Source organism: Periplaneta americana, chromosome 16 (assembly GCF_040183065.1).
Source record: "Periplaneta americana isolate PAMFEO1 chromosome 16, P.americana_PAMFEO1_priV1, whole genome shotgun sequence".
NCBI lineage: Eukaryota > Metazoa > Arthropoda > Insecta > Blattodea > Blattidae > Periplaneta > Periplaneta americana.
Genome location: NC_091132.1, coordinates 181,001,296 through 181,020,081, shown reverse-complemented (window position 1 = coordinate 181,020,081; position 18,786 = coordinate 181,001,296). Strand labels below are relative to the sequence as shown.

General features: G+C 35.2%; 1 protein-coding gene across 2 annotated transcripts in view; it reads right to left on the bottom strand.

Annotated features, from left to right (window-relative positions):
* The window catches only part of LOC138692154 (zinc finger protein 493-like), a 190,383-nt gene that overhangs the window by 11,038 nt on the left and 160,559 nt on the right, over window positions 1-18,786 (bottom strand). The window contains exons 1-4 of one of the 2 annotated variants that reach the window (XM_069815186.1): window positions 13,803-13,969; window positions 11,565-11,699; window positions 9,733-9,870; window positions 7,429-7,511 (exon numbers count right to left, since the gene is read on the bottom strand). In XM_069815186.1, coding sequence (XP_069671287.1) covers window positions 7,429-7,511; window positions 9,733-9,870; window positions 11,565-11,699; window positions 13,803-13,916 — 470 coding nt within the window. In that variant the 5' untranslated portion in view covers window positions 13,917-13,969. Of the gene's footprint in view, window positions 1-7,428; window positions 7,512-9,732; window positions 9,871-11,564; window positions 11,700-13,802; window positions 13,970-18,786 lie in introns of those variants that run through there. The other variant, XM_069815187.1, reaches the window with a different exon arrangement.

Sequence of the window (18,786 nt, the reverse complement as noted above, 5' to 3'; positions counted from 1 at the left end):
TTTTGAAAATTTCCAAAAAGTTCCAAACTCTGGAATTTACATAATTATGAAGATCGATTTGTTTTAAATATGCATGCAAAATCACAAGGTGCGGAAATGTGCGGAAGTTTGTCATTTTCAGACTCGCGCACTTCAATTGCAAGGAGGAGGCTGTTTGAAGTGTGGCGTAGTAGCTCCAAACAAACAAGGAATACAAAAATGCTGGACTCGCTGCTTCAGGATTTGGACATAGGAGAATGTAATAAAACCACTCTTAATAAAATGAAAAATTTTTTGTCAAAACTTTCGATATAGTTTAATAAAAAGTGGGTTAAGTGTGGAAGACGGATGCACCAATTTTTGAAATTGAATCATCAGTGGTTAGATTGTGACTTAACATTCCCAGCAGAAATATATAGAGACATGACATCGGACTGTACAGCATTTACGAACAAATCGGGTCCAAGTAAGGGTAGGCCAAAATTATTCTTTGGCGAATGTAGTTACAGAAACAAGAGGCGGAAAGCTAAATCTTTTTCTCGGGGGCAAGGTTCCGGAGCTGTAATGTTAGCAGCTGAACTAGACCTTAAACATTCAGGCAAAAGAGATGCTGCTAACATTGTTAAAGAACTGTTCCTAGCTTCCCTTAAAAGAGCAAAAAATGAAAAATAAAAAAGCCAGGCAGTTGTTAGAATCAAAACCGAAGCAAATTATCCTTCTATGTTAGTGTCAATCTTACATACAATCAATATAAAATTATGTACGACAATGCAAAAGAATTAGGATCACAGATATATCCTTTCTACTACATTTTACGTCAGGCAAAAGAAGCATGCTACCCTCCAGAGGACAGTATTTCGATCACAGAAGTAAATGCAGATTACCAAGCGTGCAAGAGGATGTTCTGAATGCTATTAAGACACCAACGAAAATAAATTGAAACAATATTTAAATCAAACAAGAGAACTGTATATTAGTTTATACCCATGGTATTATATGCCAGTAACTGTTCATAAGATCATGCTACCAATAGGGCAACTATCGGAAGAAGCCCAAGAGGCTCGCAACAAGGACTGTAGAAGATACAGACAGCATCATAGTAGAAAGATGTCAAGAATCCATACTAACAGATTTATACTTTCTATGTTGACTTCAAGTGATCCTGTCATCTCCAGTCTCAAAAAGTTTCGGCAGTCAGCACATGTTGATTTACCATCGGATGCTATAAAGTTGCTTACGGACCCTGACATTCCCTTTAATGCTGGAGATTGTGAGACTGATAATGAGTTTTAAGCATTTGTTGGTCTGAAAACATTCTCTTGCTTAGGTATTACCTGTTTTAATTTAAATGTCAGTCAGTATTTTAATATATCCCTTCTTTATTATGCTAAGATTTTATTATTCATTTTATTTTGAGTTAGTATTATTGCCTTTTTACTGTCTTCATTATCTTTTGAATACTTCTATTTCGTATTATTTTCTGTTTGTGTGATTCAGTCTACTCTATCTCCCTTCATTTACACAAGAGTATTTATTTTCTGTTTACTCAATTATTATGTTTAGTATGCTATTATTAACTTATTATTATTATTATTATTACTACTACTACTATCATTATTAAATGTTACTTTTAAGTGTAATTTCACTGACTTATAAATTACAGGCTAACGTGTTTTTTATTTCCCCACAATAATATTTTATATATTTTATTATGTTCCAAAGTGTGATGTAATGTGAAAATGTTTTTAAGGTTCTAGATGTTAGATACTATATATGTGAGTGAAAATTTAGTAATTTTTGCCATATCTGCTAAGACAGTGATTAAAATATGTACGTGTCAATATTATAATTGTCCGATAATTATCCCTCCAACACTTAACGCGAAATAATTATTTGTGGTAAAGAAGTAATAAAATTATTTTTAAAATATTGAACATTACCTACAGTAATTTTTCTTTTCCAATTGACCAATTTAAGAATATTCTATGTCAACTCCAAAATGTAACATTATTTTTGTGATCCGCAGAGATTCGAACCAACATCCTCGCGAGTTCAGAAATCTCGCGCATCTGAAACCATCGTCAAATGATAGAATAAGGGTAATATCACGTAATTGTAACATAAAACATTACTACTCATGCTTATAGAAGCGACAAATATTTTTGGTCAGCTAGATTGGCGAAATTTCACACTGTGCTTTGGCGTGAAACGAACTCGATAGCTCAGTTGGTAGAGCGCCTGACCGCAGAACAGGAAGTCGCAGGTTCGAATCCCGCTCGAGGTTGTGAAATTTTTCTTTCATACCATGCCATGATTGTGACTATTTAAGTATTTAAAAATTCATTAATATGTCACATCAACGGACGTATATAAGTCATCCAACATCGTAAGATGAAGTTGAAGATTTTTCGTCTCCTTTGGGGGTCATGATGATTTCATTGACATTCTATAATACTTACTTACTTACAAATGGCTTTTAAGGAACCCGAAGGTTCATTGCCGCCCTCACATAAGCCCGCCATCGGTCCCTATCCTGTGCAAGATTAAGCCAGTCTCTATCATCATATCCCACCTCCCTCAAATCCATTTTAATATTATCCTCCCATCTACGTCTCGGCCTCCCTAAAGGTCTTTTTCCCTCCGGTCTCCCAACTAACACTCTATATGCATTTCTGGATTCGCCCATACGTGCTACATGCCCTGCCCATCTCAAACGTCTGGATTTCAAGTTCCTAATTATGTCAGGTGAAGAATACAATGTGTGCAGTTCTGTGTTGTGTAACTTTCTCCATTCTCCTGTAACTTCATCCCGCTTAGCCCCAAATATTTTCCTAAGCACCTTATTCTCAAACACCCTGAACCTATGTTCCTCTCTCAGAGTGACAGTCCAAGTTTCACAACCATACAGAAGAACCGGTAATATAACTGTTTTATAAATTCTAACTTTCAGATTTTTGGACAGCAGACTGGATGATAAGAGCTTCTCAACCGAATAATAACACGCATTTCCCATATTTATTCTGCGTTTAATTTCCTCCCGAGTGTCATTTATATTTGTTACTGTTGCTCCAAGATATTTGAATTTTTCCACCTCTTCGAAGGATAAATCTCCAATATTTATATTTCCATTTCGTACAATATTCCCGTCACGAGACATAATCATATACTTTGTCTTTTCGGGATTTACTTCCAAACCGATCGCTTTACTTGCTTCAAGTAAAATTTCCGTGTTTTCCCTAACCGTTTGTGTATTTTCTCCTAACATATTCACGTCATCCGCATAGACAAGAAGCTGATGTAGCCCGTTCAATTCCAAACCCTGCCTGTTATCCTGAACTTTCCTAATGGCATATTCTATAGCGAAGTTAAAAAGTAAAGGTGATAGTGCATCTCCCTGCTTTAGCCCGCAGTGAATTGGAAAAGGATCAGATAGAAACTGACCTATACGGACTCTGCTGTATGTTTCACTATAATACAAGGAAAAAAATATTTTGTGCTGCTGTCATCACCAGCAACGTGGTATGTCTTGTTCAAAAGGAGACAATTTCAAGCCAAAGATAATACTCGACTGTAAGAAAACCAAAGCAGGGGTGGATAATATAGACAAGATGGCTACAGAGTACAATACTTGTGAGGCGGTCAGTACGTGTAAAATGCAACATAGACGTCAACACGCTGTAAACTCCCGAACGGAAAATGAAACAAAACAACATAGGCGCTTATTCCTGCTTCAATTAGGTGACATGCCAGTTAGTCTCTTCATCACCAAGAGATCTACGATTGTAGCATTGAGAAAGCCAGAGTGTGTTTGCATGGAAGCACTGGGTATACAAACTCCATAGAATGAACGCTGCATTAGCCAATGTATCAGCTGGAAATGGAAGGAAATGTGGACACTGCCACATGCGCCCAAGGATGCTGGGCAGGAAACTGACTTGACTCTTCAAATGATATACGAGATTAAGACACATGGCTTTTATGCGGAGGCTATGAGAATGGCGGGAAATAGCAAAGACTGGAGCACAGCAGGCGTTCAAACCTTACCGTCCTCAGATATGCCTCTGTTACCTGCAATCTTGTATTAGACGTCATAGCAAAAGTGCAAATTTAATGGAGTGCGTCACTCGACCTCATGCTAAAGAGTAAAGAGCATTGAAGGGATCATCACAATATCATCAATTACTTCAATTTTTACTTCTTATTTTAAATACTGAAATACAAATTGTTTCAGATATAATATCTATGTTCGGCAGTAATTATAGCTCTAACCAGTTATTTCATGCACGAAACTTAACAAACTTTGATTGACAGACAATAATTTATTTATGTTCAGTTTTATGGACTGCAACTGCTAACGTAATATTGCCTGAAATAGACAATGTTATATCCAAAAATATTCGTTAAATATGAAGCGTCTGCATCCGGTCCTTCAAGTGAGAAAAATGACTCTTGTGATATAAGAAAACGTGTTTCAACATTGCATTTGCGGCTGCAAAAGGGTATCTGTCGGATACAGGGGGGAGAGCCATTAATCCTTCCCATTGAAAGCTTTAAGGAATCAACCTGGACAAATACCCAATGTCCCATCCCTACCTTCCCGTGGTGCAGCTGTTAGTAAGCGTAATTTTACGTTCTGAGCTAAAGGGAAGGGCTACTCATCAATTAGCACTGGTCAGCTTGATGAGTTAATGACTGATAATTTTCCTCTATCCAATATCTAATTCCCTCTCTACCCCTTCCTATAAAGTCCTCTGACTGAACTCTTACTTTCTTCGACCCCGACGGCATTAGAGTATCCGAGGCCTAGGGGTTCATCTCCCTTTCCTTCCTCTTGTTTCTACTTTTCTGTTCCAAGTGCTGACCTGCTATGGCACTAAATTTGTCCTCCAGTGGCTTAAGGAGTGAAAGCTGGTGATCAACAAGATCTGCCAACTAGATCCAATGGACCCGTCGACCAGGTGTGGCCCTCCAGACATTCTGGGGGTTGTGTGTGAATGAAGTAGCAACCAAAACGTTAAATATGGTGTTCACTTAAATCGGCTACAAGTTGCCATTTTCACTCCAAAACACAATCTCAAGGGAAAAAATGGAACTCTCTGCACCAAAATCCACAGTTAATTCCGGCTTTACCACGCAAATCGTCTGTATCTGCATTTAGATTGGCAACAGGCCATGATTGTTTGGCCAAACACCTGCGTAGAATTGGAGTATATCAGTCCCCTAACTGCCCATTGTGCAACTCAAACCAAGAAATGGATTCGGAACACTTCAAAATCTGTGCTTCTGTGGCTGGCCATGATTATATCTTTGAAAAATATTGGAGTGCAAGAGGTCAAATGAATTTATTGTCAAATGCCTGGCATTAGAAAACAACAACATTGGAATTGTAACAAACAAGCAATCAAATAAAGGCTTAGAAAGTAAATAGTTTTCCTTGTAGTTCAGTTTGTACACTGACGTCCAAAGACATCTGAGCTACGATTTAATGAACATGTAAGCGAATTTTTCACTCTCGGGAAAAGTCAGAAGCAAAGATACGCAAAAGACAAAACAAACTTTGAAACAGTATCCCTCGGTCTCAAAAGGGTTCATCATTATTGGGGCGCTTATAAAGTGTCAGGGAAAATGATAATGTAGTTCGAGCATAAATTATTATCATAATTGACAATAGCTGCGGTTTCAAGCTAAACCTAGTGTAGTTTTGCAATCAGCAGAGGGGGATAATATAAATTGATTTCTATAATGCGGGTATTATTTGTCCTGTACGATTTACAACACCGACTTTTGATTCTTATTATGCAAGACGTATCTCAGGCACTAGTGACATAAAAATCCGTCCCTGAACAATGGGTAGTCATACAGTTATATGCAGTCATTTACACAGACGACTATCCTGTAACTTCAAAATCATAAGTTGCTGTGCTGATTTCGTGACTGCACTGCTCTAAACTCACTATGTGTGAGAAATATTGGAGAGTAAGAGAGGAAATGGGTTTACAGCTAAGAACTCTGCATTAGTTAATAACACCAACATGTCTACCCACTAGAAGAGGAAACAGTGGTGAAACAGAAAGAAATCATAAATTGGTGAAACGTTGTTCAAGTACAGTTATATGTATTATTGTAGTACGGTAGTATATCTGGTTTATGGAAGTGAAAGAATGATGACCTTAACTACAGCACAATAAATAAATACATAAGTAAACAAATAAATAAGTAACTAAATAAATAAATAAATAGGCTAAATTAATAAGTAAATAAAGTAGTAATTAATAAGTAAATAAATAAACAATTAAATAAAGACATAAATAAATAAAAACATGAAGGGAAATAAGAAAATAAGTGAGTAAATACGTAAGTAAATACATCAGTAAATAAGGTAGAAAAGAAAGAAGTAATTAATAAGTAAATAAAGAAATAATTAAATAAATAAATAGATAAATAAATAACCAAATAAGTAAATATTTACGTCGGTAAACAAGTAATATATAAGTAAATAAATAAATAAGTAAATAAAAAAATTAAATAAATAGATAAGTAAATAAGTGAGTAAAGAAGTAATTAATAAGGAAATAAATAAATAGATAAATATATAAATAAAAAATTAATAAGAAAACAAGTAAATAAGTGACTAAATACGTAAATTACATAAGTAAACAAGTTAGAAAATAAGGAAGTAATTCATAAGTAAATAAATAAGTAATTAAATAAATAAATGAATATATAAATAAAGAAGGAAGTAAATAATTAAGTAAGTAGATATGTGAATAAATAAGTAAGTAAATAAATAAGTGAATGAATAAATAAATAAATAAATATAAAAATAACTCAATGAGAGAACGGATATAAATTTATTTATTTATTTATTGGGTTATTTTACGACGCCGTATCAACATGTAGGTTATTTAGCGTCTGAATGAAATGAAGGCGATAATGCCGGTGAAATGAGTCCGGGGTCCAGCACCGATAGTTACCGAGCATACGGATATAAAAATGAATAATTAAATAAAACAGGCAAATTAATGTTACACAGTTACTTTGCAACTGTGATTAACGCTCTGCAGAAGAATGCTTGGATTGGACTCAAAGTAGTACCGTAGTACATAATTTTCTAGGGAAATATAAAAACTTCAAATACAAACAAACTGTAGATATTAAGTTGGAGGGCTTCAATACTCTGGCCTGGAATATGAGTGTAAAGGTCCACTACTTGCATGTCCATCTATATACTTTCCTCAAAATCTACGCATTTTTAGTGAAGAACATGAAGAAAGGTTTGAACCGTAATTTATGGTAACCAGATACCAAGAGAGGTGCAGTTTGAATGAGATGACATTATTGCTGGATGATTCAAACAGACAGTTCTTCTGAAGCTGCTTCTGGACAGTCAAGCTAACAGACACTTCAAACACAATCAACTCTACGTGAAGACTCGCACACCACACTCACCTTTCCGTCAAAACCTCGTTGTCCTCTGCTGTTACTTCCACACTTGGGTCCTCATTCACTGCGTCCGAGTCACTCTGAATTTCCTAGAAATACAGAGCAAATAAAATAAGGGTAACATAAATTACAGTAGAAAATAGAGGACAATTCTTGGGGCAGGCTTTTCGTCGGGCAATTCTTTTCCTTGTAGACCTGCGGTTTTCAGCCTTTTTCAACATCTGGCACAGAAAAAATGTTATTTAAAATCCTGTAGCGCAGTCATGTAATCTAAAGCTCTTTCCCCCAGCAGGAGAGGAATTTTGACAGTTTAAGAAGGGAACGATTACTATAAAATGCAAATAAATGAGATAAATGTATATGCATTAATATATAAAATAAAATATTTTAAATTTTCTATGACTTACTTTTAGTCAACATACGGAGGAATGTTAATATTCTGAATGGTGGAAAGGCGCAAATGATGTTGAGAACACAAACAAAATACATTTTATTCACAAACTGAACTAACCCAACTTTTTTATTTTTATTTTTTTTTTTTTTTTTTTTTTTTTTTTTTTTTTTTAAGTTTATGACAGAAATGCAAAATTTAATGAGAGAAAATTATTCCAATGCAATATCAGTGTCAAAGATACCGTTTCATGAATGTTCTCTTAACTTCATATTTAGAAGATACGAAAAGATACAATATTATTACATGTATTGTTAAGATATCTAATCCATGGAACATTTATGTTTATAAAAACAAGAGAAATACGACAGATTTTAAGGTTGGCACTTCACTAATCTGGCTATCCGGGATGCGCATCTGTCATTCTCTTCTCTGTTGCTTGCACACCCACACTTTGTTCACTGAATGTTGACTTGTGCCATATTTGAGATTCTGCCGCATACCAATGGATCACATGACTACGCACAGCCACGCTGGTGGAAAATGACTGTTATAGAGGAACTGTTTGACCACTTACACTAGAAGAAACTTTCTACGAACGATTATTCAATCATTTCAAGTTTAGAATTTGGTGGATTTTGTAAGTGCTTTACAACAATTTAACTACTGCAATGGTTATCCAGCGTCTCAGTGAAGTGAAGGTGATAATGCCAGCGAAATGTGTTTACGGTCCAGTGCCGAAAGTTAATTAGCATTTTCTCTCAATGGGTTAAGAGGTAATACCTGAAAAAACTTCAAACAAGTAACTTGTCCCAACCTGTATCTGGACACCGATGTGCTTGTCTCACGGTCAGACATGTTAATTGCAACTCCACACTTTTGAGCGAAATGGGTACAATTCCCATTTTTCTGACAATGTCTAATATCAAGTTATTGTGTGACTTCGAATTTTTACATTACCAGGTATACAATGATTCGGTTGAGTTCGCTTTCTATACTGTAGTACTTCTATCTCAATACATTTTCTTCCAGCTTGCGCCATAATTTCTGCCAGGCAAAATCATGAAGTATACAATTATACTAAAGCTCCAGTGCACAGAGATTCCTTTGCTACGACAATATTGATTATTATATCGTAGAGAAAAAATTGGTTAGAAAATTTGTTGAACAATTTTGTGAACTTCATAACTTTCCCGAGAATATCAACTAGGTTGTAGTCTAGTCATAAAAAGTAAAGGAAATTCAAATACAATGTATATTTCTAATAATTTTAAAATTCGCAAAATGAAGTTTCAAATTTTACGTTTCTCTACCTCTACTAAAATTAAATGCAGTTCACTGGCAGATTAAGAGTAAATAAAATATACAACAGTTTCTAGTAGGCCGTATCTGCATGTATATATCACAACATTTTGCAAAATTTAGAACCTATTCTGCAATCCACTCAAAATCAATTATATAATTTATCGTAAACTTACAAAATATCTTGTCTCTATGCGTAAGATAATATTCTACAAAAGATACATTGCAACTACGTAAATACTTAAAAACAAAAGATGGAAAAATGAAATCACGAGATAATGTATGTACATACATCTAATAAAAAATCTGTTACTTGGAAACGGTAAAATGTATTAAGAATTTTAGACAACGACATAGAGTGTACAAAAAGAGGCAGTGTCCTCAAACACCATAGATTACGCAACAAGCAATTACATTTTCATATCTAAAACAAACCGAGATACCACTCCAGGATTAGTTCCCTGCAATATGTCATATCTCGTAACACTAAATAGTGATAAGTGTTTTTCTGTCTCTATCATAAAGTAAAAGGCACTGCAAACACTGTTGTAAAGAGGTAGCGGATCTGACAATCGAAACAAAAGAAGAACACAGTGCATTCCTTGCACTGCACTCACCTCAGGTTCACGTTTCACAACAGCGAACGAAATTGCCACTGGATCTTTCTCACATTTTACCTCTGATACGAGATCATGGCTCTGTTTCACATACTCCTCCTTTATACCAGTCACATGATGATCCAAGAAATTCCGTTCCTGCAGTACAAAGAGACATCTTAAATGAGCAATTTATTACAGGATATTAGAAGACGACTTCTAACGTTACAAGCTGCTGTCTATATATCTACAAGCAACAGCTCGACATTATGAGCAATGGGGTCAGAATTCATGAGCGAATGCCAATTTTTCATGCAGAAACATTATTTACACATGTTATGAAGGTCTGTAATAATACGAAAAGCAAATCGTGCATATTACTGCCATTCCTACATACAAAAAACTATTGTGCATATAATGTAGCATATTTTCAACACTGTTTTGTGTTAAACCCATAAGTTGAGTTGTTTTCTGAAATTATTAACTTTACCTTTCTATAACTATATTTAAGTTGAATGCACTTCATTGGCAGAACAAATATAAGTAAAATATAATACTGTTAATTTTATTAGTAACAACAATGTAATTTATTCGCCACAATAATTCCTTTCTACAATCCACCTTAAACGCTCTCGTCAACAATTGGATCTTCACTCAACACAGTATTCGTTATAGCACTCCACCGACGACAATGACAACTTACTTGGACTATTACGCACAACAATGAACTGTTAATCTTAACTAATATTTACACAGTACTATTTACAAATCAGAACTACCAGTTCTCAGTTCACAGTTCTTCTATCTCAGTCACTCGAGTTCACAGTATCTCGAACCACAGACCTTCAGAGACAGTTCACTGTACTCGAACTCGGGTCCCTCCAACTGCGGTCCACTGCACTCGAACTCAGGCCTTCGGATGCTGACGCAGATGCGGACGCACATTCGAGTCGAAATCCGGCACACAAGTCTGGCTTGCTTGCTCTGGCTTACTTACTGACTGAATAACTGAAAACTCTGCTCGAGTTCGCTGGCGCTTCTTCTTTTATAGCAAAATCATAGTTGCGAGAAATTTCTACAGGTGTGTAGAGAATTATCTCGATATCTCCCCTTCAACGGACTTCTGGAATAGTCGGGAAGGTCGTTAAGTAGCAGCTGCGCGCGCAGCCTCCCCTCGCGTGTAGGCCCCTTTCCCTGTGAAGCCCGCGCGATATGCTCTCTCGCGGGACGCTGGTCGTGAGTTCGAATCTCACGTCGCTGTCACAATACGTTGATGTATGCTGTACCTATGCCTACGTATCATATCAATTTGCAAAATTTAGAGCACCTTCTGGAATTCACCCAAATAAGCTCTGCCATGTACTGTAAAGTTACAAAATATGTTTTCTATACTGGCAGCATAATTTTCTACGACAGAAATATGCGAGAGACGTAAATACCTAAAAGAAAAATGAAGACAAGAGATAATATTTCTGCTTACATCTACAGCAAAATCAATCATTATTTTAAAACGGCAAAACGTATCGAGAATTTTAGACAAAGACATAGAGAAAACAAAATCAAATCATGTCAAGTACAACACAGTATCAAGATAATACACTTTGGGAATTTGTAGCTATGGCAACCATTACGATTGAGTGTAATGGGCAATTTCGTTTTCAAACTTAAAACTGAAGCGAGATAACAATGCAACAAGGCATAAATAATAATAAATAGAGATGAGATTGTTCTTCCCCTCTCTCAGACTATAATGCGCTACAAGTACTGTTGTAAGGAGGCAGTGTCCATTACAAACAAAACACAAAAAAACACTGTAAGAAGAACACAGCGTGCATTCTTTGTGCTGCACTCACCTCAGGTTCACGTTTGACCACAGGGAAGGAAACTGGCACTTGATCTTCAACTTTTATCTCAGAAGTGAGATCTTGGCTCTGGTCCTCATATTCCTCCTTTATACCAGGCACATGCTGATCCGAAAAATTCCGTTCCTGCAGTACCAAGAGACATCTTGAGCAATTTATTATATGGTTTAGGAAAGTTTAGTATATACAGTTGCGAAGCTCAATACTTGATCAGGGGCATATTTTGCGGGCTACCGGCCCAACTGTAATTTCAATGACGAAGTCATCAAAGTATTTTCGTCCCAATCAAGACGTCTGGAATTCGCATATAAATAGATAAGGAATTTTATCATAGGGATTTAAAAATATATTTTGCGTAATAATAGGGTCAGCGGTAGCCGAGAACCTTAAACCAGTATACGCCACTGTACTTGATAAATATGCATACATAGATAGTTGCTGACCATCAGGAGCGCTACTATTGCCTCAGTATAGACTCTTTCCCGAGCAGACAATAATGTATGTTCGGAATTTCTATTACAGTGTATGGAGCTCAGTAAAATATAATACAACTATATTGCGTATCTTTGCTAAGTTTTATTTAGTGTAATGTGTCCATAAGTTCCGTTTACATCTTATTGCATAATTCGATGCAGAAATAATTACAAAACTGTGTTATTTTAATGTGAAAACAATTTTACATGTTAACATAATATATCCACCTCAACGTTTCAATTTTAGAAAGGAAGCTATTTTGAGTTTTAATAATTGTGATTTTAATTTGGCACATCTACCTTAATTAATCGTAGGCAGAAAATTTATCATACTACACCTATGAAATTTATGTACGTACGATCGTGTTACTTCGTCTCTTAGGAAGTAGATAAATACAATAATTCAGTAGGTACTCGATTGTAGTATTAAAGTACAGACAAGTAGAATGTGTGGCGTATCATACATGAAATTATGCTTAATTATAATGTATAATTGCGAATATAGGAATACAGTATAAATAACAACCTACAATTTCCATATGACATAACTTAGGCTTAATATGTAATGGCAGGGCATTGGAGAGTTTGTAAATCTAGTTGCTCTAGGAATAGCGCCGTGAGCTTACCGTATTTCAATATAGTCAAGTGTCCAAAGGCCAATAAGGCAGGACTCATAAAGCGGTGGAACTACTGCTGAGGTAGTTCCCGCGATTTCGGAAGTGAAAAACGTTGAATATATCAGAGAATTTTTGTGAAGGTGCAGGTGATGGTATAAGCAAGGCATAATAAAAGCCAAAAGTAACCAAACCTAACCTGTCACAGATCCGTATATGCAAGGAGTATGAGTAGAAAGGAACTACGTCTGCTCTAGTTGAGGCTACTAACACAGTATATTAATCTGACTTCAGATTGGAGTACCGTAAGAAACGAATAAATAGAACTGAAATAGAGACAAATTGCATTTACAAGTTATCACACGTAACTTCATGCTTAATTATAATATATATATATGCGAATAGAGGAATATTGGTAGAGTAAACATAACCTACAATGGCAACATATAAACATCTCCGTGTGGTAGAACTGAAAATTATTGAATCGAGCATAAATGACTGTACAAGAATTTCGCAATATTTAATCCAAATAAAGTCAGGTATTACACATACGAAGAACGCAATTTTCACACCAAAAATAATATTACACCTTAACTCGCAAGTGAAATATGTCTGAAGTTCTCCTAATCATTGTTTTAAATTTACCTTTATTCATGCAATTACATTACATTTTAGAGAAATGTATGTTGCACTTTATGCATTGCAACTAATTTATATGGTTGAAAGAAAGAACATATTCTCAAACACCCGTACCCTCCTTTTCCATATTTGAATTATCAATAATTGAAAGCCAAAAATTATTTATAGTCTTATATAAAAAGAATAAAATGAAAATGATTTCGTGACCTTAAGCCTAATATCAAGTACCTACATTGCGGGAATGTGTAGCTTGGCAACCATTAAGAATAAGGTGTACAATGTAACTTCGTTTTTAAATTTGAAATATAAAACCAGATAACAGTTTCAACATTACACTTCGCTACAACATAACAAATAAAAAATATATTATCATCAGATTCCTTCTACCCCTATCACACACTGAAAAGCACCCCAAGTAATGTTATAAAGAGATAGTGTCTGTGATAATCAAAATACAAAATAAGCACTAGAAAAATATATCGCATTCATTGCGCTCCACTCACCTCTGGTTCATTTTTCAACATTGGGAATGAAATTGGCATCGGATCTTTATCAACTTTCACCTCATGTGTGAGAGCATGTCCCTGGTCCAAATATTCTTCGGAGTAATAAGACATCTTGCGTAAGCTTATGTAGCCTATAACAATCGTTTAACTCTCACATCTTTCCAATTATCATTATGATTTGGAAAGTTAGGGGCAGCGTTGCCAACACCACTTTGCAGAAGTACACTAAAAGCTTGAAAAATTAACAATAAATATAGCATTAAAGCCACAGGATTTTTAGATGTATATTACATATTTAAAATTGTGCGAATTCGGCTATTTCTATTTCTCTGATTCATCTTTATAGACGACAGAAAAACTTAACACCAATATCCTTTAGATTTCGCACTGCCAAAACCATGTTGGCGACGCTGGTCAAGGCTGACAAAAGCCTTAATAAAGTACTTTCAAGTCGGCCGTGTTCAGACAGATGAGCGAGGTTCAGAATGACTAAAATTTCATGCTTTACTTCTCTTTGCAATTTTTTTTTTTTTTTGGATGATTATTTTTCTTCTAATATTGCTTTTTAATACTAATTAATAGTAAGAGCTGATAATAGCTTATCGGTAAAATCCAAGAATCAGTGACTGTTTTTTTCACACGTAGGGGTAGTAGGCTTGCAAACTGTCCCGTATTTACCAGGACAGTCCAGGATTTTGACCATTGCGTCCAACGTCCCGACATAATTTGCACATGCATCAAAAGTCCTGATTTCAGGGCATATTAGACGTGACAGCTGATTTTGGTTCGTATCATATTGTTGGATTTAGTCTGGATTGGAAGATTTTTCCTTACAGTCTTATACAGATAGGCTTGCAATATGTGACGAAATAGAAAAACGACTCTGGTTCTAGTACCCATGTATTTCTATTTGATGTGTCAATGCAATGATCATTCCAAGATCATATCAAAGTTAAGGCGGGTTTTATCACAGTCTACAGAATACTTTATGAGCCATATATGCTTTGTGCTCATCTTATGCACTTTTACTTTAGCTTGGCGCCATTTAGTATTATCTCCACTTCGTTCACATTGGAGGGGAGAGAACCGTTTCCTTGGGCGGGGATGGGGCAAAGCAAAATCAATGAATTCCCATAAAACGGGGTTTTGGAGGACATCGTTTACTTCCCTCCCCCCTTATAGCTTGATCGTTTTGCACTATATCGGAATATGATCATTAAATACAAGTATTTTCGGGGAGGGGTGTGTTTCTTACAATGTTACACCCATATCCCATATATAGATCTTACCTTCCTGAAGATATCATATGAAATATTCTATTTAATCTCGTCTATAAGCTTACACATTATACAGGGATTGTTTCTGCATTGTTGTGCAGTATGTTATTCATACATCTCCAAGTGGAGGCCAGAACACATGCATACTTCTAACACAGGAGTACAAGCAGTTTCAAAAGAAATATTACACCGCTTCCATTCCTCAAATGAGGTATAGAAATTCTCATACATTCAGAAATTGAAAATAAATATTATAGACCAGAGACATTATCTGAAGGATTTAATCGTCAATTTAAGCACAGGACCGTAATCATAAAGAAAAGCAAAAAGGTTTTTTCAATACTTTCTAACATTAATGGAAAAAAAAAAGTTGTGACAAGTTTGGGTGGTAGTACCCACATAGCCCCCCATAACTCCGGCTATGTTTGTTCCACTAGATGGGACATTCATTATTTTCGGCAGAAAAGTGAATATATATAAAGCCTCTTGTTTCCCGTGTGAGTGCGTTTTGTAGTGTAGAGTCAAAGAGTGAATGTGTTTTGAAATTGAGTTGTGTGTTGAGAATATCGTTGGGTTGTGTTTTCGTGTGTCTGTATATTTCGTATTGTTCTAGTGTGTTGAGTTTCTGGCTTTTTGGTTGGATGTGCAGTATTTCCATGTCAGTGTTGATGTCTCTGTAGGTGTGGTTTGCATTTGTGATGTGTTCTGCATATGTGGAGGTGTTTTGGGGTTTTGTTATGGCTGTGATGTGTTCTTTGTAACGAGTTTGAAATGATCTGCCTGTCTGTACCATGTAGAAGTTGTTGCAGGTGTTGCGTTTGAGTTTGTATACGCCTCTGTGGTTGTATTTGTTTGTTTGTGTGTTGAGATGTTTTTGTAGAGTGTTATTTGTTCTGTATGCGATGTTGTAGTTTAATTTCTTGACTGAGGTTACAATTTTATGTGAGTTTTTGTTTTCTTATGTTAGTGTGATGTATTTTTGGCGTTGTGGTCTACTGTTTCTTGTGGTGTTCTTTTGTCTTACGTATCATTTTGTCTATTATGTGGGGGTTGTATCCGTTTTCTTGTGCTATGTATTTGATTGTGTTTAGTTCTTCGTTGTAATCCTGTTGGTTTATTGCTATGTTGAGTAGTCAGTGTACCATTGTTCGGAATGCAGCTTGTTTGTTTTGTGTGGGGTGGTTGGATGTGTTGTGTATGTGTGTTGTTGTTGTTGTGTGTTTTCTGTATACTTTGAATGTGTGTTTGTTGTCTACTTTTGTTATTGTGATGTCTAGAAAATTTATGCATTTGTTGTTTTCAATTTCTAATGCGTAGTGTAGCTTTGGGTGTATTTTGTTTATGTGTTGATATAGGTTTTGGATTTGTCTTTTGTTTCCTTTGTATATTATTAGTATGTCATCTGCGTATCTGTGCCGATATATGATGTTGTCTGCGTGTTTGTTGTTGTCTTTGTTTAGTATGTATGTCTGTTCTATGTGGTGTAAGAATATTTCTGCTAGTATGCTGGAAATGGGTGATCCCTTCGGTTTGTGTGTAATATTTGTAATTGTATGTTAGGTACTTTTGTTTTGTGATGATGTCTGTGGTGTGGATGATTTCTTTTATTTGTTTTTTGTTGTTTTTGAGCTTTTGTTCTAGTATCTGTAGTGTATCTTGTATGGGTATATTTGTGTATAGGTTAGTTATGTCGAAAATTGCTAATGTTGTATTGCGTGGGATATGTTTGTCTTTTATTTTATTTACTAGGTCTATGTTGTTTTTTATTGTTTTCTTTTCCGAATTTTATGTTGTTTCTTTTGGTTTTGCTAATACACAACACATCAAACCACCCCAGAAATGAAATCAAACGAAATTCAAATACAAACTGCTGAGCCATTTATACCCGAACTCACAGTTTCAGAATTCGAAATTGCGGTAGAAAATCTGAAGAAGTACAAGTCTCCAGGTGTCGATCAAATTCCAGGAGAACTAATACAAGAGGGTAATTCACTCATTCATTCATTCATTCATTCATTCATTCATTCATTCATTCATTCATTCATTCATTCATTCATTCATTCATTCATTTTATTCCATAGATCTTACATGAGCAATGAAGCTTTAAGATGTGGAACATGTCAACATTTTACAATATTACAATTACAATTTTTACAAATTTTTGTAGTTTTAAAATTTAGTAATTTTCTACAATTTTTACAATTTTGTACAATTTTTTTACATTTTGGCGAGATGTAGTGAGATGAGATGAGGTCCGAGGATTCGCCAAAATATTACCCGGCATTTACCTTTTCGGTGGGGGAAACCTCGGAAAAACCCAACCAGGTAATCAAATCAAAGGGGGTAATCAAATCAAAGGGGTTGATGCCAAGGACTCGCCATAGACCATCCGGCTTCAGTCCCACGGCTGGGGAAACCTCCGAAGAAACCAAAGTCCAAAGGGGGATCCAACCCAAGCCCGGACGCAGCTCCGGATCAGCAGCCCAGCGAGTCTGTCGACTGAGCTACATAGATGGCTCTAGTAAAAGTATACAATACATAGCCAATCAGATTATTAAATTTACAAACGCAAACGATCATTCATAAGTTGAGCTATATTATAATACAAAACAATTTAAATAAATTTAAGGCATAAACAATTCAACCAGTTGTCATATACAGAAATTGATAATACATATCATGCAAACTACTTCATATTACAAACACAAACAATTTATCAGTAGAACTATATAGATTACTATTCAATTTAAAGCATATACAATTCATCGGCCAATACTATACAAATATATACAATACAAAGTAGCATACTTTCATTAAGCTATACAAATTTGTGCAATTAATATCAAGTAGATTAATTCAATTTATAATCATAAACAATTCATCAGTTGACCTATACAGTATACTATTCAATTTACAGTACATACAATTCGTCAGTTATCCTAAACAAAAAATACAATACATAGTAAACAGATTAAGTCAATATAAAAACATATTTTAGTTGAGCTATATAAAATTAAGTAGAATAATTCAATTCACAAGCATAAACAATTCATCAATTGTGTAAAAGCGCATTAATTAGCGAAATTTATAAACTTCTACTTGCTATTTGGGAAAGGAAATTGTACAAGAACAATGGAAAGAGTCCTTTATTGTACTTATTTTTAAGAAGGAGAACTAGACTGGTAACTTTCGAGGAATATCACTTATGATGACGTCGTACAAAATTTTATCCAATATTCTTTTGAGAACATTAACTCCGTATGAAGATGAAATTATTGGGGTTCATCAGTGCGAGTGAAGGCGGAATAGATCGACTATTTATCAGATTCTTTATATTCCACATATATTGCAGAAAAATGGGAGTATAAGTGTATAGTAGAAGAGTTATTCACAGATTTGAAAAAGGCATATTACTCGGTTAAGAGAGAAGATTTATATAATATTCTTATTGAATTTGATATTCCCAAGAAACTAATTTAATTAAAGAGTGTCTCAGAGAAAATTACAGCAGAATTCGTATAGGCCAGTTTGTATTTGATGGTTTTCCAATTGAGTGCGGGCTAAAGCAAGGAGATGCACTATCTCCTTTACTTTTTAACTTTGCTGTAGAATATGCCATTAGGAAAGTTCAGGTTAACAGCCAGGATTTGAAATTGGACAGTTTACACCAGCTTGTTGACTATGTGGATGACGTGAATATGCAA